We start from the raw sequence: 26,311 nt of genomic DNA, 5'->3' as shown, positions 1-26,311 counted from the left end.
TTGTTCAAGAAAGTAGGAAAGCCAACATGACATCGTGTTACCATACTAACACTACTGATTAGCACAGATCAATGGATGAATCGTACCTTCTGTCTACCATCCAAGCCATGGTTATTTATACCATCATGCTCATGTTTCCAGGACCAAATCAATCAGCTGTATGCCTTGTCGATCCTGCCATCTTCCTTTGCCTTCGGCGAGTTGTTTCCTATGTCGCTACAACAGGATTGATAGCGACAGAAGAGAGAGACAACATGCTTCTAACATGGGACTGCTGGGTGCATGTCACAGCGAAGTGTCGGGCTGTACTCTCTTTGTACCTTCTACACTGGTCGTACAGTGTATATCATGGTCTTGAGTCGTTTGAATGCAGCCAATTGAGTTTTATGCCTGCACCCGCTGCAAAGTTTCTCTGGCAAACTAAGAATGCAAACGAGTGGAAGAATCTGTACAGCATGTGGCTCGCGCAATGGGAGTTTCGTCCGTATACGATGCGAGAATTTGCTACAATAGAAGCAGGCACAGCCCTTGATGAGCGGACTGAGACCTGGTTGGAGGATACTGACGAAGTTGGCATCCTCTTTTTCACTATTGGTGGGTTCAACAACTCTGTGTATAATATGGTTTCTACACTTTGCTCACACAGATGCAGTTAATGCGACACATCGGGGCGAACCGCGTTTCGATTATGGTGGTGGAATCTCCGCCACCATCCCGGAGTAGGACTATTGTCCCCATAACGTTATCGTTTGGACGCGATCGCATTTACAATGCTACAAGACCTGACTTATACCTTAAACTGGCACTTTTTTGTTCGCGAAAGTTGTTTACAGTGTCGGCTTGGAAACATACAAACAATAAAGCTGTTGCTGAGGATGATCACTGGGATGGCGCGAAAGCGAGGAAAGCTGACGCATAAGATGCTTGAGAGAAGACGATGTCTTCCTCTGTGACGAAACCTGGAAGGCTTGTTAAACAATACGAATCTTAAGACCGAGACCTTTATGCTTTAATAGAAGGTAGAGCGTCTGACAGGGGTGAAGATCGTTAGTGGCTTTAGCATTGAAACAAGCGTTCCGGCAGACCTCGTGTGCTTGCTTGCGTAAACGTGTCTAGTATGGCGCGAAGGGCTAGCAGCGGGGTTCCATGTTATGCAGAATCTACATGATGTTGGCGACAAAAGACGCACAGGCTTTTCCAACGAAGATCAACAGAGATTGTATTGCGCCTACAGATACGAACTCTAGTCCACTTCCTTCTTCTCTTCGTGGAGATAGTTAGACACATCAGCAGTCAACCCGTCAACATTCAGTAGCATATAACATGAGCTAGACTACCATGAAACATGACCTAAAGGTCCACGTCTGGGCCCACGCAACTCGTCTCAATGCTCTTCTTGCAGATTCGTCCAGACAGCGCTAGATCCAGGCCCGAAGCAAGGCACAAGATACTCGATCTCCTCAGTGTAGAGATCAGTTTGCTGGTACGCAAGATGTAACTGAGTCTTGCTGTCAGTGATGCGGCTTATATGTGCGTATTGATATCAATGACTTTACCTCTATGCTCTGCCATCCCAGAATATAGATAGCCACTCTCCTCCGTTCCACGTCCAAGATGTTCCCTCCCTCCTTGCCGACCACCACCTCTTCACCGGCAGGGTCATTAGTGTTGATGGCATAATCCCATATACCACCAGCCAGACCGCCTCCTGGGGCTAGGTAGCAGTCCGTGCAGGTTTTGTTCATCGATCGCTCGAATTCTGCTGAGAGTCGAGGCGCATGGGGCGCCAGGCCTACATATGCCTGCAGACCATTAGTTCTGGCACGGGAGATGTTCAAGGGAGATGTCAATGAGATCACGTACAAACTCGCAGAATGGAGCCTTGAGCCCCTTCACTAACTCATCGCGCTTATCCGGGCTGAACTCAAAAAGCAACGATCGGGGGACACTATCCGCCAACTTGACTAGCTAGCTCTTGAACTCATCGCTATGTCTGAAAGAGGATGACTCGGGCCACCCTATGGAATCGCACAAGTCAGTATGATACATGCCAGTAAAAGTGGCCACATCGTGGCATACATACCTATGAACCAGCACATAAGATCGTCTTGGGGTTTATCCCAGCAATAAACCGGCGCCCCGTAGGCGAAGTATTGAGCTTTGGGTGATCCTCGTTGGGAAACCAGCTTTCGGAGCTGTTCGAAAGCGGATGCCTTCTCAGGAGATCGCGAAAGAACAAATCGAAAGAACTCTGAAATGATCGCCATTTGTGGCAAATGTACAGACACGATGTAAGGGTATGCTCAAATCGAACGCGAGTGAAGATCAACTGATGTCTATCTGCTATGCATAATGTCATAGAGCATGTCTGTGCAGTATATATAGGTATCACGATGTCGAGCCAAGACAGCAGTCGGACCTTCTGTTCAACTCGGGATTCCGAGTTGATTTACGTGAGCTCCATCTTCCGTAATCGTCCGATACGCTTTGTCATCCCAAGTACTCTTCTCCCTCTCATGTCCAATCCTTGCGATATCATCTTGTTCCTGCCATTGAACGCGCCGGTGGATGTTACCTTCACTAGCATACTCCACGAGACTAGAGCTCATCGTCCGTGCTCTATCCGGCCTCCACAATCATCTGCGAGTCGGTGACCCTGCTGATGCAGTCCGTCATGAGTACTCGTCTTCGTCGAAGTCGTCGAAAATCCAATGCTCTTGTAGCGTTAGGCGTTCCTGGTCGGACTCAGTTGCCTCGAGTGCGTCCGCCTTGAGCTTTCTTTCACGTTGCTTTACTTCGTCATAGTGATCCAAAGGTACCCATCCTTCGGGGCCGATACCAATAGCCTCCCTGCAAGCTTGCAGTTGCTCATCTGCTTCGAGCTGCGCAACATGCAGATTCAATGAATGCTTCATGTCCGCTTCCGAGAACCTGAACGGGCAAAGGGGTTCTATATCGATGCTCGTGTCTGAGTTCGATTTTATCACGTCTGACCAGTTTTTTTCTAGCTCGATCAGGTCGGCTTTGAGAGTGATGTTGTCACCTTCCCATGGAGAACTCGCGTGATCAAATAGTTTGCGTCGCAATGTGCTGAAGTCCCGGGTCAGAGCGCCATAGTGGACTGGGTTGAATTTCGCCGTTGCCGCGACGTAGAAGTAATGTAGCTGACGCCGACGTAAGAGCAAGACTTGCTTGAGTTGTTCAATTTCATCCATTTCGTCGAAATCTTGTGGTAGTTCAGGTGGAATGAGCGACTCTGAGGTACTATCGCCGTAATTTTGGAGAATGTTCGGAATTCCGCATTGGAGGAAAAGTGGAAGTAATGCGCAGTGTTGCCAGTCAATTAGACCAGTAATGCTGAGATCGTCCGAAACGAACACGTTGTTGGGTTGGAGGTCAGGATGTCTCAACGTTGGGCGAGTAATGGTGGAATCGCCATTTGGTATGATGTAAGGTACAGCCTGCAGGTATTTATCTAGACTGTGTGCATGCTCGGAGGATGATACTTTCTGATAGTTGTATAGTTCTCAGCGCAGACGTTGAAAGGGGTGAAGCGGTTGGCCGTACTTGGTCAGGTACGCAATTTCCTTCTTGGTCCCAGCCGCAAGAACGGCTGCTGGATCTGTGACTATCAGACAATCAGTAAAGGTCACCAACCAATCTCGAATTGGCCAACATAAATGGAATGGGATGCATGAGTATCAAAAACTGAATGCGTACATGGTCCACGATCGAGCTTCAGTCTCGATCTTTTCCCATACCATAGACTGAGTCTTGTATCAGGACCAATACAGAAGCTGCCCCTGTCCGAGGAATTGGTAGTGTCGATCCCGACTTTCCTTGTTCCAGCATCTAGGTCCTTGGTGTAGTACAAACTACCGCTTGCCGAGAACGGGAGAGCGAATAGACGAGACTCCAGCTCGACAAGTCGAGTGATGACGGTAATTCTGGCCTTTTCTGGTAGATCAAACCAGATATCGCCCAGGTTTTTCCCTGTACTAGGTCCATGAATATATACTCGGTGCCAGCGGGATTCTCCGATGTGGCCGAGTAACTGTAGATCTTGGGTACTGGTATGCCGTGCATACGGAGAAAGTCAATTGTTGCAACCTCGCTAGCGATGACTAGCTGCTTCGGTTCAGTAGTAGAATAAGGAACTCGTCCGACAAGCTGAAAGCCGTCACGCATGGTTGTCAGGAAAGTCCGGTTAAAACCCCCCTCGCCAAGCTTCTCAAATCGAGCTACATCTCCCGGGCTCCTGTTGACAGCTGAGGCCGTAAGGTGCTTCAGTTCTGGTACGTCGAAAAGCCGTCTTCGCTCTAAATGCTTGAAGGTGTCGTTCTAGCTTTGTCTGTAGTCAGTAACGAGAGTGAGCTTTGCGGAAAGGTGATCGACTGACAGCCATCGCCCCGATGTGTATTCAAACAGCTCAGAGCCTTGTTCCACTGAACATCCCGCGAGAGAATGTACTGACTCTGTGATGGTAGCCTTGGCTGGGAAAGATGAGATCGCTCGTGAGAAGTAGGAATGAATTGAGGTAGCGAGCAGGCGTTTACTTACGAATCGGAAGGGCGCCATAAGATGGTGGCGCATTGTTGGAGGGTCGAGGGCTGATGACGGCATGCATCAGGTCGGTAAATATGCGGAGTTCGTAGGGTCGCAGTGGGCTTGATCACCCCATGCGTCGCTGTCTCACCATTCACGAGCATGCTTTGACTTGCGAACTCTCTCATTTCGAGAAAACCTGTTTGTTCAATTCGTTGAGAATTGAGGTGCTGCCGTATCACGCGCCAGGGATGGCCCGCGATCGATGGTATACGAGCCAACAGGCGTCTGCGGAATGCCTGGTACGGGGACCTCGCAGTCCCTTCCTAAAGAACAAATAAGCGGAGACGATGCGCAAAGCCTTACCGCATGAAGACGCCACACGTGCCGTAGGATTCCTTGGGACGACGACAGGTATCGCAACGGCGGATGATATAACATCGGGACTTTGTTCCCAAGTTCATGATCATCCGAAATCCCAAACTGTGCATCTCTCACTCTTGCTGTCGAATTATGCGGTGATCCTGCCCCAAATGGTGGGCCCTTCGGGAACGGGCGACAAGCCTCAGTCGACATGGTTTCCAACGGCTTCCTTTCCCTTTCTTTCACCTTGGACCGATGGTGCCATGCGCCAGAGTTTGTCGAGCCATTTCCCTGTTGACTTTTCGCCCCCCGTACTCATTCTCGTCGCGTGGGTCGTCCGCAGCTCCGCGTAGGCCTGGCGGAGCCATGCACCGCGTCAGGTTCGGATTAATAAGAGGCGGTCGCCCTGTGATAGCGGTTGGCTCAAGATATTGAGCCTCCGTTGCATCGGAGAGACGTGAGAGCTGGAAGGTCCAATCATTGGAGAATTTGTTCTGCTTGACAATACCGAAGTCACCCGCCCGTCGAGCCGAGGACACGCCCTGGAAAGGACAAGTTTCACAAGCCCCTCTCCCCCTCACCACTTTGGCACAAGTATGCGAGGGCAAGCACATGCGGGAAAGGCTGCGAAGCCTGGAAGCCAGCCGCCATAGCGTCAAGACCGTCGCTACTGATTGGCCAACACCGTTGGATACGGGACGCCTCTTGGCTATCCCCTCTAGCGGCCGCGCCTTTGGTGGGTGGTCGTTGTTCTCTTCGCTGTCCTCGCCACCGGATCGGACGACAAAACTACCAAGCATTTCAGTTGCACTAGAAGAAACAGAAACGAGATCAGGTCGCAGCATCTTCACTCCGCGGCTCTCCGAGATTCATGAGGCGGATACCCCGCGTGTGGTCTGATCATGCCAAAAAGGTCGGCAGGCTGCTTTGAGTGCAGGAAGAGGAAAGTACGATGCGACGAAACCAAACCAGAATGCAACACTTGTCTGAGGCGCGGAACAAAATGCCCTGGATACAGGCCAACGCAAGCTTTCATTCTTCATAATTTCGACGCACATGGGGAGAAGCCAGCTCTGATCAAGGAGGATGAAAACCGCTACAGATACGCGCATCAGGCTTCATCAAGCTCAACCGACACTGGACATCTCCCAGGAACTGCTCTCGTACGCAGAAAAGACTCGCAAGCGGAGCCTGCCAATGCGTCCCTACCTAAACAGGTCAGCGCAGTTGCCGCCGATAGGATACAGCATCTAGGCACCTTCATTGCGCTGTATTTACCCAGGGCTGAAGGGCCAGCACTACCGCCTCCATCAGCCCTGATGCTTGGCTTACCCACCATGCCCGCAAATAGTCCAGTGCTTATGGCTGCGATTGACGCGTTATCTGCAGCACAACTGGCAGTGAACAACAGAAACCATCCGCTCATTTATCGCTCAAGATCGCTTTATGGCACGGCCCTGAGCCAAATGATGCGCGCAATTCAAGACCCAGTCACAGCCTTGAAGGACGAAACGCTGCTATCCACGTACATGCTCATGCTTTACGAGGTAGGATCTGCTATGCCATAATCTTGTGAATCGCTCTAATTTTCATGTAGGTTTTTGTAGGTGTCACACAAGGTCATGGCTTCTTTTACCATGTCCAAGGCTTATTGCATCTATTGAGACAGCGTGGGCCGGCTTCTTTTGAGAGTCGATTGAGTATGCAGATTTTCCATGCCATACGGTACAACTCGGTACGATGATCGCTCCGTTCGATGTTTTGCAACGCCGCTGATATCTTCTAGTTGAGTATTGGTTATCTCATGCGCAAGGCCTCGATGCTAGACAGCGCAGAGTGGCTAGCGGTGACGGCCAAAGCGGCCAAAGCGGACCCATATGTTGCTCTGAACGATATTTGCATACACATCCCTCGACTCCTAGAGCGCACAGACAGAATCGCTAGACCAGGGTGCCCACAAGAAGAGATTGACACCCTTATCGAGGACTCGCAACAAATCGCAAGTCGTGCTTTTGAATGGTTCTCAACTTTCGAAAGGAACGGTCCGCGATACGACATGGTAGACATAGCATCGATGGAAGGCTTCCTGGACATATGTGCGGACCGCGTCTTCGATCCAGTGTTCTACTTCCATTATTTCGGCGCCGGTATCTGCTACTTGATCTACAACATGAGCATGTTGATCATGCAAGGAAACACGTTCAAGCTCCTTCGTCAGTATCGACAACTCGACCTAAAGCAACTGTACATGTGGGACTGCCAACTCAGCAGCTACGCGGATTCAATCTGTCGAAGCGTACCATACAACTGTCGTCCCGTTACTGGATATACTGCCAAGTTCGGATCGTTGACTCCGCTTATGGTGGCAAGAAAGTACTATGAGATGAAGGGAGCTCAGACCGAAGCAGCGTGGTGCGGAAAGGTTTATATGGGCGCAAGAGTACCAGAACTCTATCAAGCGCCGATAGATTTGGAGCCATTTAAAGAGGTTAAGAAGACTGTGCAGGGTAATCCGCGGTATATATAAGAGCCGCACTTTGGAAATGTGAAACAGTACATAAAGGACATTGTACTTCCTATCCCGCTTCTCCAATCCTCCGTTCTTCTCCGGTGACTGTTCCCACAGATCACGAACCAGTCATCTTCACAAACGTTGCTGGCTTTAGCTGGCTTATCGTAGTGGTCATAGTGCAAAGTGCACTCAGTTCGTGCTACCAACCCCACGCTAGCGAACACCTCAGTAGCGTATCCGCAATACTGTATTCAAAATGACTCATCGCCAAGGTAAAGTGAGTCTCCCTGGGAAACATCTCCGTGCCTGTGATCATGTCACTGACAAGCGGTCGACCTCTCATCTTTCGTGCACGGGTCTTTTCCTCGAGAGCCGCACGAGTCCCATGGTGCAATTGCTCCCTTACAGATTCTCTCATCTTCAGTCGCGCTTGTGCACGAGAGATAGCGTTCTCTCGAAATGTTGTGGTATAACACATTACCACTTTACTAGCTATTCATCCCTGTTCAGTTTCAAGTTCTGGAGCGTAAGCCGAATAAAACGCAGTCTTCAGTACACAAAGAGTTTTGACTCTGAGCGTATATATAAGGGTCACGAGTGACTGCTAGAGGTATCTTGATGACACTCCTTCATTATGACTATTTGCAGAGGTGCGACACGCGCTAGAATCTACGGCTCCGGCATTGTACAAGAATGCTATGATTAAGGTTGTCTCTTGAACAGTCATGTGTGTATGAAAGCCGCGGTGGAATTTACCTGTTCACTCCTTCACCACACAAACAGCTTCTTGCGTCGAAAAAGCTACTGCGAATACCGCAAGCATAGTTATCAACTCCGCATCTTTTGAAGTCTTTCGCAATCTCAAACATTGCGGACTCTTAGTATGTCGCATCAGATTTACAGGGTCACTTATGAGGACGGCACTGGTTACACAAACAGCCGAATTCTCATCAAAGACTGCGATGATTTCTTTACACGGAACAAGAACATGGCATGGTCTTACAATACCGAAACAGAACTTACGGAGGAAACCGCCCAGACAGAAGATGATGGATTTACTGTGATAGACATGGGTAAATGGATCACCAATGGCTGTAAGTACTCGACCTGAAATGTGTCGAATGAAAAGAGTGAGCTGCTGTTATACTGATATATGAGTAGTCCTGACTGTATTGTTTAACCTGGGTTTTGATGTTGATACGTACGATATCAAGCATAGGGCATAGTAGGAATCGAGGCTGAGACCGAAAGTTACTTGTCACGTTATGCCGATAGCTTGTCACTCATTCATGTAGCTTAGTCTTGGGGATACACACGATCTCACCTTATAAAGCTTCGATCAAGTTTTGTCAACAATAGTGCGAGTTGGAGACGAATGTTCTCCCCTCAACCATGGCAAATTATGATGGGGTGAGAATGACCCATATGGGATTACATTTTCACATCCTAATATACCAAAAGATTGAGCTGACTAGCCCTGGATTTCGGTAACCAGCTTTCCAGTGTTGCCACCTTGGAAAAGCATCATCCAAGTCTTTGGCACATCCTCAAACTTGGTCTTAACCACAGTCTCCGTCTCGGGTCCAACCTGAATCTTGCCCTCCTTGACTCCCTTGACCAACTCTGGGATAATCTGTCCAGCCCTGCCAGACTCCAAAGCATCGATAACAATGAATCCCTTGATCTCGATTCGGTTGCTGATGATTTCAAACCAGTTCTTAACACCGCCGTCATGCATGGAGTTGTACGTCGCAACAGCACCGCAAGCAGCGATGCGTCCATGGCGCTTCATGCGGCCAAGCATAAGCGACAGGATGTCACCACCGACGTTGTCGAAGTACACTTCGACGTAGCCTTCCGTAGCCTTGATCAAGTCCTTTTCAAAAGTAGCAGCCTTGTAGTCAACGCAGATATCCGCGCCGAGATTCTCGACCCAGCGGCACTTCTTCTCGCCACCCGCAATGCCAATGACGCGTTTGCATCCAAGCACATTCTTAGCGAGTTGCACAACCATGGAACCAGTAGCGCCCGCAGCTCCAGAGACGACGACGGTATCGGCGGCGGTAGCGCGTGCAATGTCAATGAGGCCGTAGTAAGCGGTTAGACCGGTTCCGCCGAGTGCGCCGACAAAGTGTGTGGGACGGATACCAGCGCTCTCGTCGGCTTGGATGGGGCGGACCTCTTTGGCGGAGACGACGGCATATTCGGTCCAGCCAAAGGTGCCCACGACGAGCTGACCCTTGGGCAAGCTGTCGATACTAGATTCGACAACCTCGGCGATGGCGAAGGAACGCATGACGTCGCCCTGCTTTACTGGTGGAACGTAGAGGCGCTCCGGGTCCATGTCCTTTTGTATCCATCTGGCATGAAGTTTAGCTCAGTGTCTCGATATAGGTCTACTGTTGAGCATACCCTCTTTGTGCTGGGTCGTTAGAGAAGTAAAGATTCTTGACGAGGACCTGGTCAGCGCTTGGGCTGGGGAGCTCGAGTGTCTTGAGCTCAAAGGTCGCGTCCTTGCCCTCGATGACAGGGTCTTTGACCGGCGGGTTGGCGAGGACCCATTGGCGAGTCTGTTGGCCTGGCATCTTTATGACTTTTTAATAACTTGTCTTCCTTGTGTAATTAAATAGATCGTAAAATGTTGATGTGTTATTGACGCTCGTGATGAAGAAGATGTTTCTACAGTAGGGGCGAGCAGCGGTCAACCCCATCTTTAAGTACAACCAAAGCTAAACAGTCTCGAAGCTGCGGTGGGGTCTTCCAAAACTTCCACGTTGATCCCGGACATCATAGGCCTAGACGTATGAGACGTGTGAGGACGTGCTAATTCAACTAAGTAAGTGGCATAAAATTGACTACTTAATGTAGAAATGTTCGCGGCGAACCTCGGCTTCTTCTGCTCTCTAGTTTTCTCACTTTGGCGTAACGTGTCCATTGCATTTTCACGTAGTCTATCCGCTTTTCGTCCGATGCATTTGGGATACGGTCCAATTGAGCTCAAGTGATGATTCAGAAGCGCAGTGCAAGACACACATATTCGTTGTTGATCGAGGAGAATGGCGGGGTAGCTTTGAAGCCTTAGACATTCTAGGCACACATGCATGTGGCAGGTGGGGCGTCTGTGCATGACTCGCGCTCGATGCATCATGTTCGATGGTATACAGTAGCGATATAGGTCTATTTGCATCCGGTAGGCTGGATTGAGTTCGCAGTGGCCTCTTCACCACTTGCCACCCTTGCCCTTCTTCTTGTTCTTTCCCTTGTCTGCACCGCCCTTCTTCTCTTGAGCGGCCGGTGTGCCCTTGTCGTTCTCCACAACACCACCCTGGGTAAGGCCTTCTGCCCTTTTCTTTCCTTTCCTACCCTTGGGACGGTAGTAGCTCCTATCACGCATTGGTAGCCATCGTTCGGGATCCATCTTCTTACCCTCGACATAGTCCTTTGGCATTCTTGACTTGCGCAACCTCTTTGACTTGGTTGGGGCGTCCTTGGTGGGCGCAAGGCTACGTTTCCTTGACTCTGCCCCAAGGTTGACCGATGCGAGGGTACCAAGTGGGACACCTGCGTTCTCAAGTTCAACTGCATCAATATCCGAGACTAGACGATTGGCTTCTGGCAGGTAAGACAGAAGATCTGCAGGTATGGATGATGGGTCCGTGATGCTGTATGCGGCCACGAGACCAGCGATAGAAGCACGGTCTTCGTTGTCTTGGTCATACAAGCCATGGAAGATCTCTCCTGCGGTTTTGACGTTGTCGGGGTTGTGGGTGTCTAGAAGTGCTGTGCCGGCAGCAACCATCAGAGACTTGGATGGTGTTTCTGTCTTCGACTTGTGAGGTTTCCGCCAGTATTCAGCTGCCTTGGCTAGCTCGTTCTTCGAAGCGCCTGGTCTGCCCTGCTGTGCATACAGTGACACAAGCGCCGCAATAAGTCCTGGCGCAAAACGTACATCCAAGTCGGACGCTGAGCCACTCTGCTCCAATCGCTTGAAGAATGACTCTAGCAAGTGTGTCGCGGCGGCGTAGTTGTTTGTGATGACGTACAAGTGTGTTATCGTGAGTATGAGTCCTACATCAGCCGGCCTCTTTTCTAACAGTGGCACGATCTCCTTCAATGCAGCTTTCTCGGTGTCTGCGTTTCTGGCGTGAGCTGCCGCATTCAAGACTGCTGCCATGTTGACGGCAGGAGACAGAGTCGGTGCAGGCGACGCGGAGATGACCTTCTCAGTTGAAGATGCAACGCCTGCGACCTTCTGCGACAACAATGCCATGACGTATTCATCTTGTCGCAGGATGTTGGACTGGTAGGAGAAATGCTGGTCGGTAACGGGAGGTTGCGGCGATGCGTGGAAGAGGCGATGGGAGAGGTAAGGGTTTGAGTGTTCTTTAGAGGCGGCGATGCTGTTAACCTGGGCGATGTAGCGGGTCGAGAGCTCCTTGATGCTGGTATTGTTAGTCGTTTTCCTGAGCGTTTGACAGACATCTTACTCTGCAAAAGGAATCTTGGTGGCTAATTCCTCGGCCTCATCGATTTTGCCCAGTTGCGTCAGGACGTAGACTTGCTGAACAGTAATTGGCAGCAGCTCGGCCTGTTTCTCCTCTTCGCTGAGGTCCGAAAGGGCATTGCACAGGTCCTTTGCGCGCTTGAGGCACACTTGGGCCTGCCCAAACTCGTTGCGAGATATGCTGCCGCATGCCGCGTTGAAGGCCGTTTCGAAGACTTCGAGATCCTCTCGTGTGGGCTGCTTCTTTTGCGCGAGCTCGCCCTGTCCAGTCCATTCCAGCTGGGCGTCTACAGCCCCCGAATTGATGCGGATGTCATACTCTTCGCTTTGGACGTTTTGGTCTGCGAGTTCCTTGTAAATCTTGGTGGCCTGCGCGAAGTTCTCTGAACGGTATGCCTGGCATCCAAGGGTCAATTATGCGCATGCTTCCGATGCGTGTGGGTACATACAGCCTGAGCAAGCATGTGCTTCATCCCCCGACCTGCATCTGAGCCTGCGGCTGTGGCCACCTGCACAGCCTTTGCTGCATTGCCAGTCTTGTAGAGCGCATATGCGTACTCGAATCGCGCCGTGTCCTGCAACTCTTGCGCACCCTCAAACACGCCTAGCGCATCCTCGTAGCGGTCCAAATGCAGCAATGCTACCGCCTTGGTGTGCTGTGCAGCCAGATCGCCTTTGGACTTCTTGAGGGCTGCATTGGTGGCCTTTAGCACTTCGTCGTGGTCGTCGATGGTGGCTTGCGCAAGCAGCGAGGACAGGGATTTGGTCGATGCGGCCATTTTCGATTCGCGCGTTATCTTTCACACATCAGAAGGCGACGCAGAGGTTCTCGAAAGTAGCGATGGACGCTGGCGGGGAGATTGCGGAGGTCTTGGTGAAGGCACGCGGGGATCTGAGGTGGCATGGTGCAAGCTCGCCTAAGACCCTACCCAAGTTCCGATCGCTTGGAATCGTAGGGCTGACGGCTACCGGGCATTGTCACTCAACACCATCTTCTCAGGGTATGGAGCATCAGGCCATGTACGTAAAAATCACCTCCAGTCAAAATTTGGTGGAACGCACAATGGATGCCATTGCAAAAGTGTCAAGCGATCTCTTTGGTACATTGAATCTACCGTCCTTGTGCTTCAAAAATGCTTCCTACAAAGTACGCAATGCTCCAAACCATGCACTTTAATCCTTGAGTGCCAAAAGATCATGACTGCAGCCAAAGCCAACCCGGAGCACTCTCACAAGTGGAACGCCATCTAAACCTGAACGCCAGCGCTATGTGCTCAACTAGTTTACATCTTCAAACTCATCCTCTTCGCTCTCATCGCCACCATTCGACGCGGCTGGTGTCGCTGCAGCTGGTGTCGCAGCAGCCGAAGGAGTGGGAGCAGCGGAAGATTCCAGCTTGACGCGTTTTGCGTCTGGGAGAGCGCTAGGAGTGCCCACATCAACGTCCTCAAACTCATCCTCGTCCTCGTCCTCGTCCTCCTCATCGTCCTCCTCTTCTTGCTCCTTCCTGCGGCGCTCAGCTTCAATCTGGGCAAAGACGGCATCGAGATTCTGATTAGTGGCCACACTATCGGCTGGCTCGGTCTTGATACTGGGTGTGTCTAGTCCGTCTGCCTCTTGCTTGACACTTGTCGTGTTTCCTGCTGCGTCTTTGGTGACAGTAGACTTGGTGTGCCAGGAAGGAAGTTGATTCTGCAAAGACATCTTTTCCTGGCGCGCTCTGTCTGCCGCTCGTTGTTTCTCGTTTTCCTCGGCGCTCGATCCAATCTGAACGTTGATCTTCTCTGGGCCCGTATCGATACCCTTGACGGCGGTCGGGCGCGAAACAGTCTCGATGACCTCGACCTGCGTGCCAGGATCCACATTCCTATCGCGAGGAAGCTCGATTCTCTCGCTGATAATGTCTGGCGGTTCCAGATTGGGGAGACTACCCATGTCCTGAATTTTCGACATCATCTCGATGAGCGGGCCAAACAGCTTGTTGAACTTGGCTGGAGTGTCGTCGACATCGTCTGCTTGAACGTCCTGGTCGATTTCATCCAGTCGGAACCCGCATCTAGCGCAAATAAAACCACTGTCATCCGGGCCAGGGTTGTCGTCGGGATGGTCAAGTGCCTGCATGGTGGTGTATGTGGACTTGCATCTCAAGCATTTAAACTCGGGTTTCTCCGTCGTGGGTTTCGCATCTCTTTTGATGCCCTCGTCGATCTTGTGAATTTTGTACTTGACCGAGTCGACGGCACGGCGCCAGTCGATGTAGAAGAATTCTCTGCTTGATGCCTTGTTTGCACCCTGGCGCAGGACGTGCTGGGTATACGATGAACACAGCCCGGCCTCCCTAAGCTTACCCGCAACCTTACTAACATGTTTCGAGTTCTTGCCTGCATCGAGAATGATGGTCATGTCGGCCACGGGAAGCGCACCGTGATAGCAGAGGGCATCCATGATGACGATGTGCTCGGTCTCGTAAAACATACGGACTACTGTCCTCAACAACTGCTTCACTGCCTGTACAGGATCTCCTCCGTTCTTCTCCGCCGAGTCCTTCATCGCTGCGCCCATGGCTGCGGTTGTAGGGAGACAGGTTCAGGCTCTGCTCGAACGGCGGTTGCGGAGATGCGGAGGTCGCGGAGGGCTTTCTTCGAATGCGCCAGAAAAGATCTACGAGTGTGCAGAATTGTCTTGTGTCGCGAGGAGGCTTGGTTTGGCAGTGATCACTAGGTTATGCTCTTGAGAACGGTTGGGTTATTATATGGCTTTAGTTTTGCTTCGCCGGGGCCTGTCGTCTGAGGCACCGCTGTACCGTGGTTCTGGTGAAACCGATGGGTCGAAGTATTCGTGCGCAAGTAAATGAAGCCAGACTAGATCGCAGACGGTGCGCGTGACTCGAGACAGTATTATACGTATCGAAAAAGGCGCATCCTTTCCTAGTCTGCGTGATTACGATGCGCGCACGAGTCGACGTGACAACAGGGTGATAGTGTAGCAGAAAAGGTGAGGTTGCAAACCATGCGATAGGCAGGCGCGACTGAACCATGGTTCCAGCATTAGGCGGTGGCTCGGGCGGTGAAGCGTACCTGCCGCGCCAAGCCTACAGCTCCGAGAAAATGGAAACTACGAACCCCACAATTTACCCTCACCTCAGCTGCAGCTATCCTTTGTAACACCACTGCCTCATGACTGGCAGCTTCGTATACTCGAAGAAGCTGCTCACACGTCTTTCGCGACCATGTCTGACAACGAAGGTTCTCGCCGCGACAACAACTCGTCGAATCGCGACCGAGGCGACAAGAAGCGCAAATGGGCCGACAAAGATCGCAGGAATGCGTCTAGGGGAGGTGGTGGACGGCACCAGCATGGAAGCCGTCCGAATAAGAAGAGAAATATGGGGCGTAAGGAACATCAGTGAGCAGCTACCGATCGACTCAATGCCCGTCTCTAACTAAGCAAGCTCTACCCAATTAGACCGAAGAGATCGCAACCTCGAACAGCAGGCCAAATACAAGGAGCAAGAAGAGAAGGGCGAGGACAGGCCGGCTCTGCCTGCCGCCTTCCCTGCCGAGGAGGTTGAGGCAGAAGAGCGCAGGCCGAAACGCAAAGTCGCAGTCATGATCGGCTACTCGGGCACTGGCTACAAGGGCATGCAGATTGACTACAAGCAAAAGACCATCGAAGGCGATCTTTTCAACGCTTTCGTCGCGGCCGGCGCCATATCCAAGGCAAACGCATCCGACCCCAAGAAATCGTCTCTCGTCCGTTGCGCGCGTACCGACAAGGGTGTTCATGCTGCAGGCAATATCGTGTCGTTGAAATTGATCATTGAAGATGAAGACATTGTTGACAAGATCAACAGTCATCTCCCTGACCAGATCAGGGTTTGGGGCATTCAACGCACAATTGGCTCATTCAGCTGCTACCAAGCATGCGACTCACGGTGGTACGAATATTTGATTCCGACACACTCGTTCCTGCCGCCACATCCTTCGAGCTACCTAGGAAAGAAATTAGAGGAGTATGCGGAGAAAGAGAACGATGTCGAGGGCTACCGCAAGAGACAGGCCGAGGTCGCCAACTTCTGGCCTGAGGTAGAGGAGAAACATATTAAACCCATCTTGGACTCGCTTGACGACTCAATACGGCCACTTGTGCTAGAAGCACTGTACAACGTTGATTCGATTGATGCGCAGCCTGGTGAAGACCGCATAATCGATGCCTCTATCGAGCATGTCGAGCGCAAAGCCAAGGAAGAGGAGTCTGCGGATACTGCCATGGCAGACGGAGGCGACGTTACTCCTAGCGAACAGACCACAAACGAGGTCAAAGAAGCCATCGATACGATACAGCAGAATGAGCCTAGCATTGCCCTCGATAGCTCCACTGACGGTTCCCGTCCTCTTCCCGAAGGCGTCGTCAACCAACCCGTTCTCGAGGAAGCCATCAAGACCTTGAAGAGGGCGTACCTAGATGTCAAAAAGGCATACCGAATCTCCCCCGAGCGACAAGCCCGCGTCCAAGCCGCACTTGACAAGTACATTGGAACCCACCGTTACCACAACTACACCGTGCACAAAAAGTACAACGACAAGTCCGCCCAACGCTACATCAAGAGCTTCAAAGTCGCACCAAAGCCTATTATCATCAACGACACCGAGTGGCTGAGTTTGAAGGTACACGGTCAGAGTTTCATGATGCACCAGATCCGTAAGATGGTGGGCATGGCTGCGTTGACGGTACGGTGCGGTACCGACCCCGAGATCATGGACAAGAGCTTCGGTAACGAGGTTGTCCGGATACCCAAGGCTCCCGGTTTGGGCTTGTTGCTCGAGAGGCCAGTGTTTGAATCGTACAATGCGAAATCCGCCAAGCAGCATGGACGCGATCCAATCGATTTTGAGAGATATAACGACAAGATCGAGGCTTTCAAGGAGAAGGAGATTTACCAGCGCATCTTCCGTGAGGAAGCGGAGGGCAATCAGTGAGTACTTGTGGATTTGGATCATTATGAATGTGTTCTAACGACTGATAGGTTCAACACATTCTTCACACATTTGGACAATTACAAAGATCCGCAATTTCTCTACTTGACCTCCGGTGGTATCGAAGCCACAAAGAGGAAGCGGGAAGACAAGTCTGCGCAACGAAAGTACGAAGAAGACTCTGAAGACGAGAACGCCAGTGGTGGCGAGGGTTAGGCAACAGCAGTAACTGCCAACATACTTTGATATCTTTTGTACACAACGAAACAGTTTCGTCTGTTTCTCGCTTTGCGACGCAATGACGACAATGAAAATATCACGAGGACCTGCAATGCTTGGACAATCATGATCATGTCACTCTTTCGGAGTTGGTCCGATCACAGTATTAGACTTGTAATGCTTGCGTCCGGACTTGCGGAGTCGGTACTGTATCCGGTCAATATGAGAGCGTAACACAAGGCAGAGCCCCCTTCGTGACATCTTACGTACGACATGGTAATTAGTGCGTAGTGGTAGATCCGCACTTGCAGTCTATCAATGCCGAAGTCTCTACAGTAACCGCGCCATACCACCCATCAAGCTTGGTGTTCTGTATCGAATAACGGTCATCTCTTTTTAGATAGCAATTTTGGGTTATGATAGATGAGTCTTCCCTTGCCTTCTCGCGAATCTCGACATATCTGACGAGAAACTGGCGGCGTATTCGGGCCTATGTCTTGATGAAGAAGATACATCAACATGTCGGCGGTCAATGAAATGCTGAACAGAGGCGTACACACTTCGTCGTCTATGCTAAGAGCACTGAAGTCGAAAGCATCTGCTGAAACGTGATCCACACGAACATCGAGGACGTCTATCTCACTGTTGGCGCTGTGACTAGTGACGCGCTGCACCGTGTATCGTTCACCTGTTCTGGTTCGATACCTTCTTAGGTAGAAATGCATTCCAGGCTTACAGCATGCACAGAACTCTTTCATGCAGAATAAATGCCCCCGCCTATCGGGATCAACATCGGGAAGCCTAGCTCGACATGTTGAGCACATGGTATACCAGTCCGCTAGATCTGGTCCGTGGTAGAACTCGGTGTTTACAACCCTTGTCGGCATTTCGAGAATAGGCGCAAGGTGTACAGATCCAGGCGTCGAGCTTGATTTTGCCTGATATTCCATAGTCTCTACCATAAACGACCAGAAGCAGACACACATGGACCTGTGCAGAGCCCCAAGAACGTCGAGAAATACATCGACATCGGTACAGCCATAGTCGACGGGGATCAAAGCCGCATCGGAAGCGATTGACAAGAGAGAGTAGATACGATCACGTGGCTTTTCGCTCGCTCTGTTCGGTAGCGTGTGGAAGAGGTTGATGAGGCTTTGATTGCGAAGGTCTGTCCAGCCAGTCATTGCTTGGAGGTATGTAGAGAAGAGACGTACGTCAGGGTGCCACTCTTCTTCATACTGGGTTGTGCCGGTCGGATTTATCTTCTCCAGGGAATAGTACAAGTCCGTGAGTTTCCTGGAATCCACTTCGAAATCGCTGCCCCAGAGCATTAGACGCCGCGCTAACAGTATCTCTTGGGTAATCCAGGATCGTTTCCAATACTGATTCCTGATCACCTCGAGCCAGTCTCTTCGAAAGTCGAATTCAGGGTCAGGCTTTGCTCCAACATACTTGGCAAATGCAGACGAAATTGCTCTACCATGCCCAAGCCATGAAACAACCTCGATAGCGTTCGAGCAGATTAAACCCATCTGTGCTACCTGGTGGTTCTTTTCATACACAGAATCTTGGTCGATGCACAGTGCGTCGATCCAGAATTGTCGTGGTGGGTTTGCGTGTTTTGATCGAGCGACTCGCATAAATTCGTAGAGATTCTCTCGTACCAACAGAAGTCTGCCATTGACTAGGATATGCCTCTGTGCTTTCGGCGACCCCCATACGTACGAAAGACAGGTGTAGCTTGCTCTGACGCTGTCATGCCACATTTCGCATTGTATGTGCCCGTCATTCGAAAGGTGTGGAAGGACTCTGAGTAGCCTGATAGCGCCTCTCCTGTAGTCGAGCGGTTCATGTTGGAAAGATGTGGAACGGGAAGCACCTGACGCTTTTTGTATGTTTGTGACTACCATGACTTCTGGGTCCACGGCTGAGGAATATCTCTTTTGGAGTAAGTGAAAGTGGATTCCAAGGTTAGGTCTCGGAAGCTTTGGATGCTAGAGACAACATCGCAATTGACTCTAATTATCTATGATTTGTACTGGCGAGTCTGCTTCAGGCTGATTGACGTGATCTGTATCGCGCGCATATTCTTATGTGAAGGGCCATCTGAAGGTCCAGGAATACAACAGCAAGATCGAAAACGAGGTTCATCATTGGACCTATGTCGCCATGCTATCTGGGTGTCGTCAAGCGCCGGGAAGCTTACCACGCGCTCTATATCTCGGCGCTTAACGATTGAGCTCCTGGGTCGTGTCAGATAGGAGCGCGTCAATGGCTTGGCCGGGAGTGTAGCATCACTGCTATAATCAGACACGCATGAGAAGATGCCCATGCACACTTTGTAGGTGGTACATGCGCAGCAGAGTTCTCGTGAACTTTGGTTGTACGGTAGTTGTGAGGTGCATGTCAGGGATGAGCGACGCATCACGCAGCGGCCCCGCAGTTTGCCGTATGCGGATCTACACGTGATGGCCACAGGCATTGCGTCTGGTAGCTGTCCATGTCCTCATTGATGTTCATTCTCGCATCCAGTAATACTGGTCGTGACCGACAGTAGAACCTAAAAAGCCCTGTAAATGTACAACTTCCAATTGTAGGGGTTGGGGATGCACATCAATTCTATACCCCACGATCCGGCACACTGAGAGACCTATAGTCCCAAGATGTTCAAGTAGACGTATTTCACACACTCATCGTCTACGCTGATTAAGGCTTCTCTGGGATTACCTTTTTTGTTTCTTACATTCTTAAAATTATTGCTAATAACCGCCACACTCCACTTCTTATTATACGAACTCCTGCAAATGCTCATAGTATGTATCTGTCATTGTACCAGTCTATTATTCCCACGTTGATAGTAGTCATAAGCCTGTCGCACTCGTCTGCCCTCTAGTCAACGTTCCCAGTCCGGAGTTTAAACCACACGGAGGTTTTGATGTCACTATTGTATGGAGGAGAGAGGTGGGTTTCGTGATGAGATGGGGACTGATATGACACACTCTCTTCTTCAGTCCCGAAGATGTTCTCAGTTTCTTGTATCACAGTCGTATCATGTCTCGCTCAGTCGGAATTTCACACTGGTGTCTTTTCTTTTGCGTTTTGACAGGGATTGCGACAGCCATATACCAGTCGTGCCTACGCGAAGATGATGCGGTAGAGGCGTGCTCAGTCAGACTCTCTGATAGCTGATTGTGCAGCCAGTACACGGTAGAAGTCGCAGTGAAGGACGAGGCGAATGCAGAATCGTATCGCGAATTGCAATGTGTTGGGCGGCTTATTCACATCGATGGGTGTTGGGTCGGGGAGGATCGGGATGTGTTGAGATTTGGCGTTGGCGGGCCCTAATCGCTTAGCGCGAGAGCGGATCCCCGAGCTGGCGGGAGCTGAGCAACTTTTCGAACCAACACCCTCAGCAGTCGACCTCACGGCATACCCACGCCTCCCCCTCCGCTCCTTGCCCTCACACCTCACAATGCTGTCCAGGACAATTAGGCGGAACATTGCGTCGCCCTTCCGACGCAATGTCGTCGCCCCCGCCGCGCGACCCGCCTTCAGCAGGTTCGTGACCACGGATGCGGCCTCATCGCACACCGACCCGGCCAAAGTGCCATCGGTAAGACGACACCCAGAAATGCCGGTAGCGTGGTTGTGGCCCAGGGAAAGATAATTGACCGTCTACAGGAGGATGACAAGCCCTTTGAGATTCGCCTCTCCGACGAGGCCTTTGAGACGTACGAGCTCGACCCGCCGCCGTACACAATGGAGGTCACCAAGAAGGAGCTGAAGAAGATGTACTACGACATGGTCGCCGTACGGTATGAAACACCACAATTGCAGGGCTTGGCTGTAAATGGGGTCTAATATGGAACAGACGCATGGAAATGGCCGCCGACAGGCTCTACAAGGAGAAGAAGATCCGGGGTTTCTGCCATCTGTCTACCGGTCAGGAAGCCGTCGCCGTCGGTATCGAACACGCGATCGAGCGCGCTGATCACCTCATTACCGCCTACCGTTGCCACGGCTTCGCTCTGATGCGCGGCGCAACCGTCAAGTCCATTATCGGTGAACTTCTCGGCAGGAGAGAGGGTATCGCTTACGGAAAGGGTGGATCTATGCACATGTTTGCCCCCGGTTTCTACGGTGGTAACGGTATCGTTGGTGCCCAGGTCCCCGTCGGAGCTGGTATTGCCTTTGCGTGCCAGTACGAGAACAAGAAGAACGTCACTCTTGCTCTTTACGGAGACGGTGCCTCCAACCAGGGTCAAGTCTTCGAGGCTTTCAACATGGCCAAGCTCTGGAACCTGCCCGTCATCTTCGGTTGCGAGAGTGCGTATACCTGTCAAACGAGCATGCTGCGATGTTGCTAATACCCCTCAGACAACAAGTACGGCATGGGAACCGCTGCTAACCGTTCGTCTGCCCTCACCGACTACTACAAGCGTGGACAGTACATCCCTGGTCTCAAGATCAACGGTATGGACGTCCTCGCCGTCAAGGCCGCTGTCAAGTACGGAAAGGAGTACGCTGCTGCTGGCAAGGGTCCTCTCGTCTACGAATACGTCACCTACCGTTACGGAGGACATTCCATGTCCGATCCCGGAACCACATACCGAGTGAGTTGAACCGCAATGCAGGATTCTAGCGCATAAACTAACAACCATCGACAGACCCGTGAGGAGATTCAGCGCATGCGCAGCACCAACGACCCCATTGCCGGACTCAAGCAGAAGCTCCTTGACTGGGGTGTCACTTCCGAGGAGGAACTCAAGTCGATCGACAAGCAAGCACGCTCCGAGGTTGACGAGGAGGTCGCCATCGCGGAGAAGATGGCTGTCCCCGAGCCCACTGGCAAGGTACTATACGAGGACATCTACGTCCGTGGCTCCGAGCCCGAGTTCCTGAGGGGACGTATTCCAGAGGAGAACTTCTACTACACCGAGCATGACATGGGTGGTGAGAAGAAGCCTGTCGCCAGGACTGCGTAAAGCTCTTTGGATACTCATGGGATTATGATTGGAGAGACGATCAGGTGACGAGAGGGACATGTAATTCTAGGATTTAGAGGCTTCTACATGCGTGTATACAGCTAGGGAGCGCGGTCTTGCATTGAATGACATTTCATGGAATCCACTCACAACCCTCTTACGCGTAAAAGCACACTAATAGGGATGTGTCATGCATCCTAGAAACTCACTACGTGGAGTGCCAGAATTTCTTCTACCCTTTGTCGAAATTGTCCTATTTTACAGCTGTAATGTTTCCATAATGTACACAATCGCTACACGTCTAGAGTTTTCGCAATGCCGTAGCATCAAATCAGCCTATGACGTGGGAGGGTCGATGTGTTGTGTCTGGCCAGCAAAGAACTCCTTCTGTGCCAAACACCTCTCACTTGTGCACTTTGGACACCTGAGAATCATCTGCGGGCTACACGCTTGTCCGCTCTGCAAATGTGCCTTTGCGATATCTGCGAGGGCCTCGATGAAGACGGGGCTGTCGTTCAGGCTCTCGACACGCTTGACACCCTCGTGGCCTTCGGCATCCTCGCCAATGACCTCCTTGTCGAGTTCGTATAGCGTCTCGATGTGGTCGCTAGTGAAGGCGATGGGCACAAGGAGCATGTCTGTCTGGCCCTTCTTCATGTACTCTTTGACGGTGTCTGAAGTCTGGGCTCCGAGCCAGGGCTGAGGGCCGACCTGCGATTGCCATACAAGACGGTATTTGTGCTTCATGCCGAGTCGCTGCATTACGGCGTATACGGTCGCTGCGACTTCTGAGGGGTAGGGGTCACCGCGGTTGACAACCGTCATGGGGAGACTGTGGGCCGAGAAAAGGATGACGACACCGTCTCGTCGCTCAGGTGGGTACTCGGCGAGCTTCTTTTCGATGTTCTGAGCAAAGGCTTCTACTAAACCTGGGTGTGCGGGCCAGCGGTCGATGACACTCCATTTGATGGCACCCTCTGGCTCGACTTGTTGGCCAGTCTCTCCGTTTGCGCGCTTGCCTTCCAGTCTTGTCCTCCATTTCCATAGTTCGTTCAGCGAGGAGCCGGTAGTCGAGCACGAGTATTGAGGGTATTGTGTGAAAGCAACAGCACGACCACCCTTGCCTGCGCCGAATCCGTCTGCTATCAATTGCTTGTATGTGTCTTCGGTAAGAGGGTTTGCGTAACGGAACGCAACGTAGGGCTTGTGAGGGGCGGTCTCGGGTGAAGTCCTGTCGAGGATCTTGCACATCTCTGCGGCCTGGTGTTCGGACCATTTCCGGATAGGCGATCCACCACCAATCTCAGCATATTGCTTTTGAATCTTGGGCGTTCGTCTGCGCGCAATGTAGGGTCCGATGTAGTTTTGAAGGGGTCCAAGGGGAATCAAGTCTTTGTCGGCCTACCCTCAGTCAGCCGAGAATATACGATGCGTGCGAACCAAGTTACGTACGAACAACATACTCAGGAAGCCATGAACCTCATCTGTTGTGGATGGCCCGCCCATGTTCATGAACACCATGGCAGTAGGTCCCTTGGAGCCGGGCGTTACTTGCGTAGGGGCGACTGTCGCGTTGCCTCTCCGCCATTGTGCGTTGTATGATGAGAGGACAGATGTGGCGGGTGTGATGGAAGTGGCTCGCTTTGCAGCGCGCTGACAGGATATGCGGAGTGCCATTGTGAGGGCTGCGACAAGAAAAGAAGTATCCCCTCGAAGTAATGTGTAGAGAAGATGCCGAGGCCAGAACTCGGACGTGAATAATGTTCGAAAGAGCAGACAGCGTGAAAGCTCTGGCCAATGGCGGCATTCCCGTTGACAGTTGATGACGATCGTGGCTGGCGATCGGGCACCCGGGATTGCCCCACAGCCGCCTGGCAAGCACGTGCCAACGTGTTGGAGCTAGTGTCGCGTTCCCACCCTGCTGCCTACCTAGGCACGTCTTTGTCCCGCGTCGCAGCGGCTTACGATTGAGACGTCTCCAAAAACACCAATGCTGCGCACACACTCGCCCAGTTGAACTGCTCTTTTCCCTCCCCTGCTCTTGCAAGCAAACGTTACTCGAGCCAAACACGACTGCTGCATCATGGCGGCACCACAAGACAATCGGCCCGGCGAAGAAGAAGACGAGGACGAGGAGATTGATGAATCTGTACGTCCAATGCGGCCTTTGCAATGATCCGGGTCACTAACAATTCATAGAGCTACAAGACAATCAAAGATGCCGTCCTCTTCGCCATCGACGTCAGCCCAACTATGCTTGAGAAACCACCCAAGTCAGAAGACAAGAAAGCAGAACGCGATTCTCCAACCTCTGCTGCTCTCAAATGTGCCTATCAGTTGATGCAGCAGCGCATCATCTCAAACCCAAACGACATGATGGGCATACTGCTATTTGGCACTGAGAAGACGGACTTGAGGGACGGTGACAGCACGTTTCAGAACTGCTACCTCCTTGCAGACCTTGACGTGCCATCAGCTCAGGATGTCAAGAGGCTTAGAGATATGGTGGAGAACGAAGAAGAGGCTGAAGAAATACTGAAGCCGGCCAAGGGTGGCGCCAGTATGGCAACGGTGCTGTTTTGTGCAAACCAAATTTTCACCACAAAAGCGCCCAACTTCTCGTCTAGACGCTTGTTCCTAGTGACAGACAACGACTATCCAGTCAAGGTAAAAGCAGACAAGGACGCAGCAGTCACACGGGCTCGCGACTTGTACGATCTTGGTTGCACTATCGACCTATTCCCCATATCACAACCAGACCATACGTTCGATCGATCGCGTTTCTACGACGACCTCGTGTACCCAACATCGCCATCCGATCCCGATGCGCCCATCGCTTTACCGTCAACTACAAAAGTTGCGAAAAGCGGCGAAGGCATATCCCTGCTCAAGCAGCTCATCTCCTCCATCAACTCCAAAGCCGCACCCCGTCGCGCTCTATTCTCGATACCCATGGAACTTGGTCCAGACCTCCGCATTGGTGTAAAGGGCTACATTCTCATCAAACGGCAGGAACACGTCAAGTCTTGCTACGTATGGGTTGGAGGTGAAAAGCCACAGATTGCAATGTCTTCAACCACACAAATGGCAAACGAATCAGCCCGAGCCATTGAGAAAACAGAGCTGCGCAAGGCCTACAAGTTCGGTGGCGATGCAATCACCTTCACGCCCGAAGAGATCACACAGATACGACAATGCTTTGGGGAGCCGGTGATTCGGATCATAGGCTTCAAGCCAATGTCCAGCGTCCCTATCTGGGCGAATACAAACAAATCAACTTTCATCTACCCCTCAGAAGCAGACTATATTGGTTCGACCCGTGTCTTCTCAGCCCTGCGACAAAAGCTACTCAAGTCTCAGAAGATGGGCTTAGTTTGGTTCATTCCACGCCGCAACGCTGCACCTACACTTGCAGCCCTCATACCTGGGGCAGAGAGGGTTAACGAGGAAGGCGAGCAATTAATGCCACCAGGACTTTGGCTGATACCCCTCCCCTTCGCCGATGACATTCGACAAATCCCAACACCACCGGAGCAACCCCTCGAGACCACAGATGCGCTGACTGACAAGATGCGCTTCATCATCGAGCAGCTCCAACTACCCAAAGGCATTTACGACCCTTCGAAGTATCCCAATCCGGACCTGCAATGGTTCTATCGCATTCTACAAGCGCTGGCCCTAGAGGAAGAACTCCCGGTCCAACCTGAAGACAAAACCATCCCTCGTTACAAACAAATTGACAAGCGCTGCGGCGAGTACATTGAGGACTACGGCAGAGAGTTCGAAGAAGCATATGCACAACAACAACAATCCGCACTCGCTCACCGCGCCAAGCCCACAGCAAAGAAACGTCCGGGTGGCGGTGCACAGGGCGAAGATAAGCCAGCGGCTAAGAGGGTCAAGAAGGAACCAAAGGCCAAAGGTGAAGATGGAGATGGAGAAGATGATGCTATGACTGATCAGCAGATGGCGGATCTAAACAACAGTGGAAAGATCAGCAAGCAGACCGTTGCCGTGATTAAGCAGTGGCTCAGTGTGAGGGGTCAGAGTACTGGGGGCAAAAAAGCAGAGCTTCTGGAGAGAGTGCAGGAGTATCTTGAGGGAAAAGGACTATGAAGACCGGGATCAACGCGTACCAACTTTAGCTTAGGCGTTCAGGCGCCAAGAAGTTCATATATATGAGCGCTACGAATTTAATGTTAGTTTC

At 51.5% G+C, this 26,311-nt stretch overlaps 9 protein-coding genes across 9 annotated transcripts; 4 read left to right on the top strand and 5 right to left on the bottom strand.

Moving 5' to 3' along the window:
* Positions 1–2,368: 2,368 nt before the first annotated feature.
* ACET3X_005268 (uncharacterized protein) lies at positions 2,369–4,591 on the bottom strand. The gene is made up of 4 exons (XM_069451454.1): positions 4,400–4,591; positions 3,721–4,345; positions 3,568–3,628; positions 2,369–3,509 (listed from the first exon to the last, which is right to left on the bottom strand). The coding sequence occupies exons 2-4, from the start codon at positions 3,762–3,764 to the stop codon at positions 2,673–2,675; spliced, it is 942 nt and encodes a 313-aa protein (XP_069307312.1). The 5' UTR covers positions 3,765–4,345; positions 4,400–4,591; the 3' UTR covers positions 2,369–2,672.
* A 1,654-nt stretch (positions 4,592–6,245) lies between these two features.
* On the top strand, positions 6,246–8,039 carry ACET3X_005267 (uncharacterized protein; the record flags this gene model as incomplete). The annotated part of the gene is made up of 3 exons (XM_069451453.1): positions 6,246–6,455; positions 6,506–6,643; positions 6,695–8,039. 3 exons carry the CDS (start codon positions 6,246–6,248, stop codon positions 7,433–7,435), a joined length of 1,089 nt encoding a protein of 362 aa, XP_069307311.1. The 3' UTR covers positions 7,436–8,039.
* An 852-nt stretch (positions 8,040–8,891) lies between these two features.
* Positions 8,892–10,005, bottom strand: ACET3X_005266 (uncharacterized protein; the record flags this gene model as incomplete). The annotated part of the gene is made up of 2 exons (XM_069451452.1): positions 8,892–9,780; positions 9,833–10,005. The coding sequence occupies 2 exons, from the start codon at positions 10,003–10,005 to the stop codon at positions 8,892–8,894; spliced, it is 1,062 nt and encodes a 353-aa protein (XP_069307310.1).
* Positions 10,006–10,640: 635 nt separating this feature from the next.
* ACET3X_005265 (uncharacterized protein) lies at positions 10,641–12,703 on the bottom strand (the record flags this gene model as incomplete). The annotated part of the gene is made up of 3 exons (XM_069451451.1): positions 10,641–11,862; positions 11,908–12,320; positions 12,374–12,703. The coding sequence occupies 3 exons, from the start codon at positions 12,701–12,703 to the stop codon at positions 10,641–10,643; spliced, it is 1,965 nt and encodes a 654-aa protein (XP_069307309.1).
* A 499-nt stretch (positions 12,704–13,202) lies between these two features.
* ACET3X_005264 (uncharacterized protein) lies at positions 13,203–14,486 on the bottom strand (the record flags this gene model as incomplete). Its single annotated transcript, XM_069451450.1, has 1 exon — positions 13,203–14,486. The coding sequence occupies one exon, from the start codon at positions 14,484–14,486 to the stop codon at positions 13,203–13,205; it is 1,284 nt and encodes a 427-aa protein (XP_069307308.1).
* A 593-nt stretch (positions 14,487–15,079) lies between these two features.
* On the top strand, positions 15,080–19,523 carry ACET3X_005263 (uncharacterized protein). Its single transcript, XM_069451448.1, has 3 exons — positions 15,080–15,329; positions 15,376–16,899; positions 16,951–19,523. Exons 1-3 carry the CDS (start codon positions 15,154–15,156, stop codon positions 17,114–17,116), a joined length of 1,866 nt encoding a protein of 621 aa, XP_069307307.1. The 5' UTR covers positions 15,080–15,153; the 3' UTR covers positions 17,117–19,523.
* Positions 19,524–20,591: 1,068 nt separating this feature from the next.
* ACET3X_005262 (uncharacterized protein) lies at positions 20,592–22,104 on the top strand (the record flags this gene model as incomplete). Its single annotated transcript, XM_069451447.1, has 5 exons — positions 20,592–20,732; positions 20,801–20,934; positions 20,991–21,445; positions 21,497–21,732; positions 21,787–22,104. The coding sequence occupies 5 exons, from the start codon at positions 20,592–20,594 to the stop codon at positions 22,102–22,104; spliced, it is 1,284 nt and encodes a 427-aa protein (XP_069307306.1).
* Positions 22,105–22,440: 336 nt separating this feature from the next.
* ACET3X_005261 (uncharacterized protein) lies at positions 22,441–23,781 on the bottom strand (the record flags this gene model as incomplete). Its single annotated transcript, XM_069451446.1, has 2 exons — positions 22,441–23,505; positions 23,557–23,781. The coding sequence occupies 2 exons, from the start codon at positions 23,779–23,781 to the stop codon at positions 22,441–22,443; spliced, it is 1,290 nt and encodes a 429-aa protein (XP_069307305.1).
* A 259-nt stretch (positions 23,782–24,040) lies between these two features.
* Positions 24,041–26,242, top strand: ACET3X_005260 (uncharacterized protein). The gene is made up of 2 exons (XM_069451445.1): positions 24,041–24,253; positions 24,304–26,242. The coding sequence occupies exons 1-2, from the start codon at positions 24,188–24,190 to the stop codon at positions 26,218–26,220; spliced, it is 1,983 nt and encodes a 660-aa protein (XP_069307304.1). The 5' UTR covers positions 24,041–24,187; the 3' UTR covers positions 26,221–26,242.
* The last annotated feature ends 69 nt before the right edge of the window (positions 26,243–26,311 follow it).

Source organism: Alternaria dauci, chromosome 4 (genome assembly GCF_042100115.1).
Source record: "Alternaria dauci strain A2016 chromosome 4, whole genome shotgun sequence".
Taxonomy (NCBI): Eukaryota; Fungi; Ascomycota; class Dothideomycetes; order Pleosporales; family Pleosporaceae; genus Alternaria; species Alternaria dauci.
Note: the sequence above shows the minus strand (reverse complement) of the source record. Positions and strands in the feature narration are given on the sequence as shown.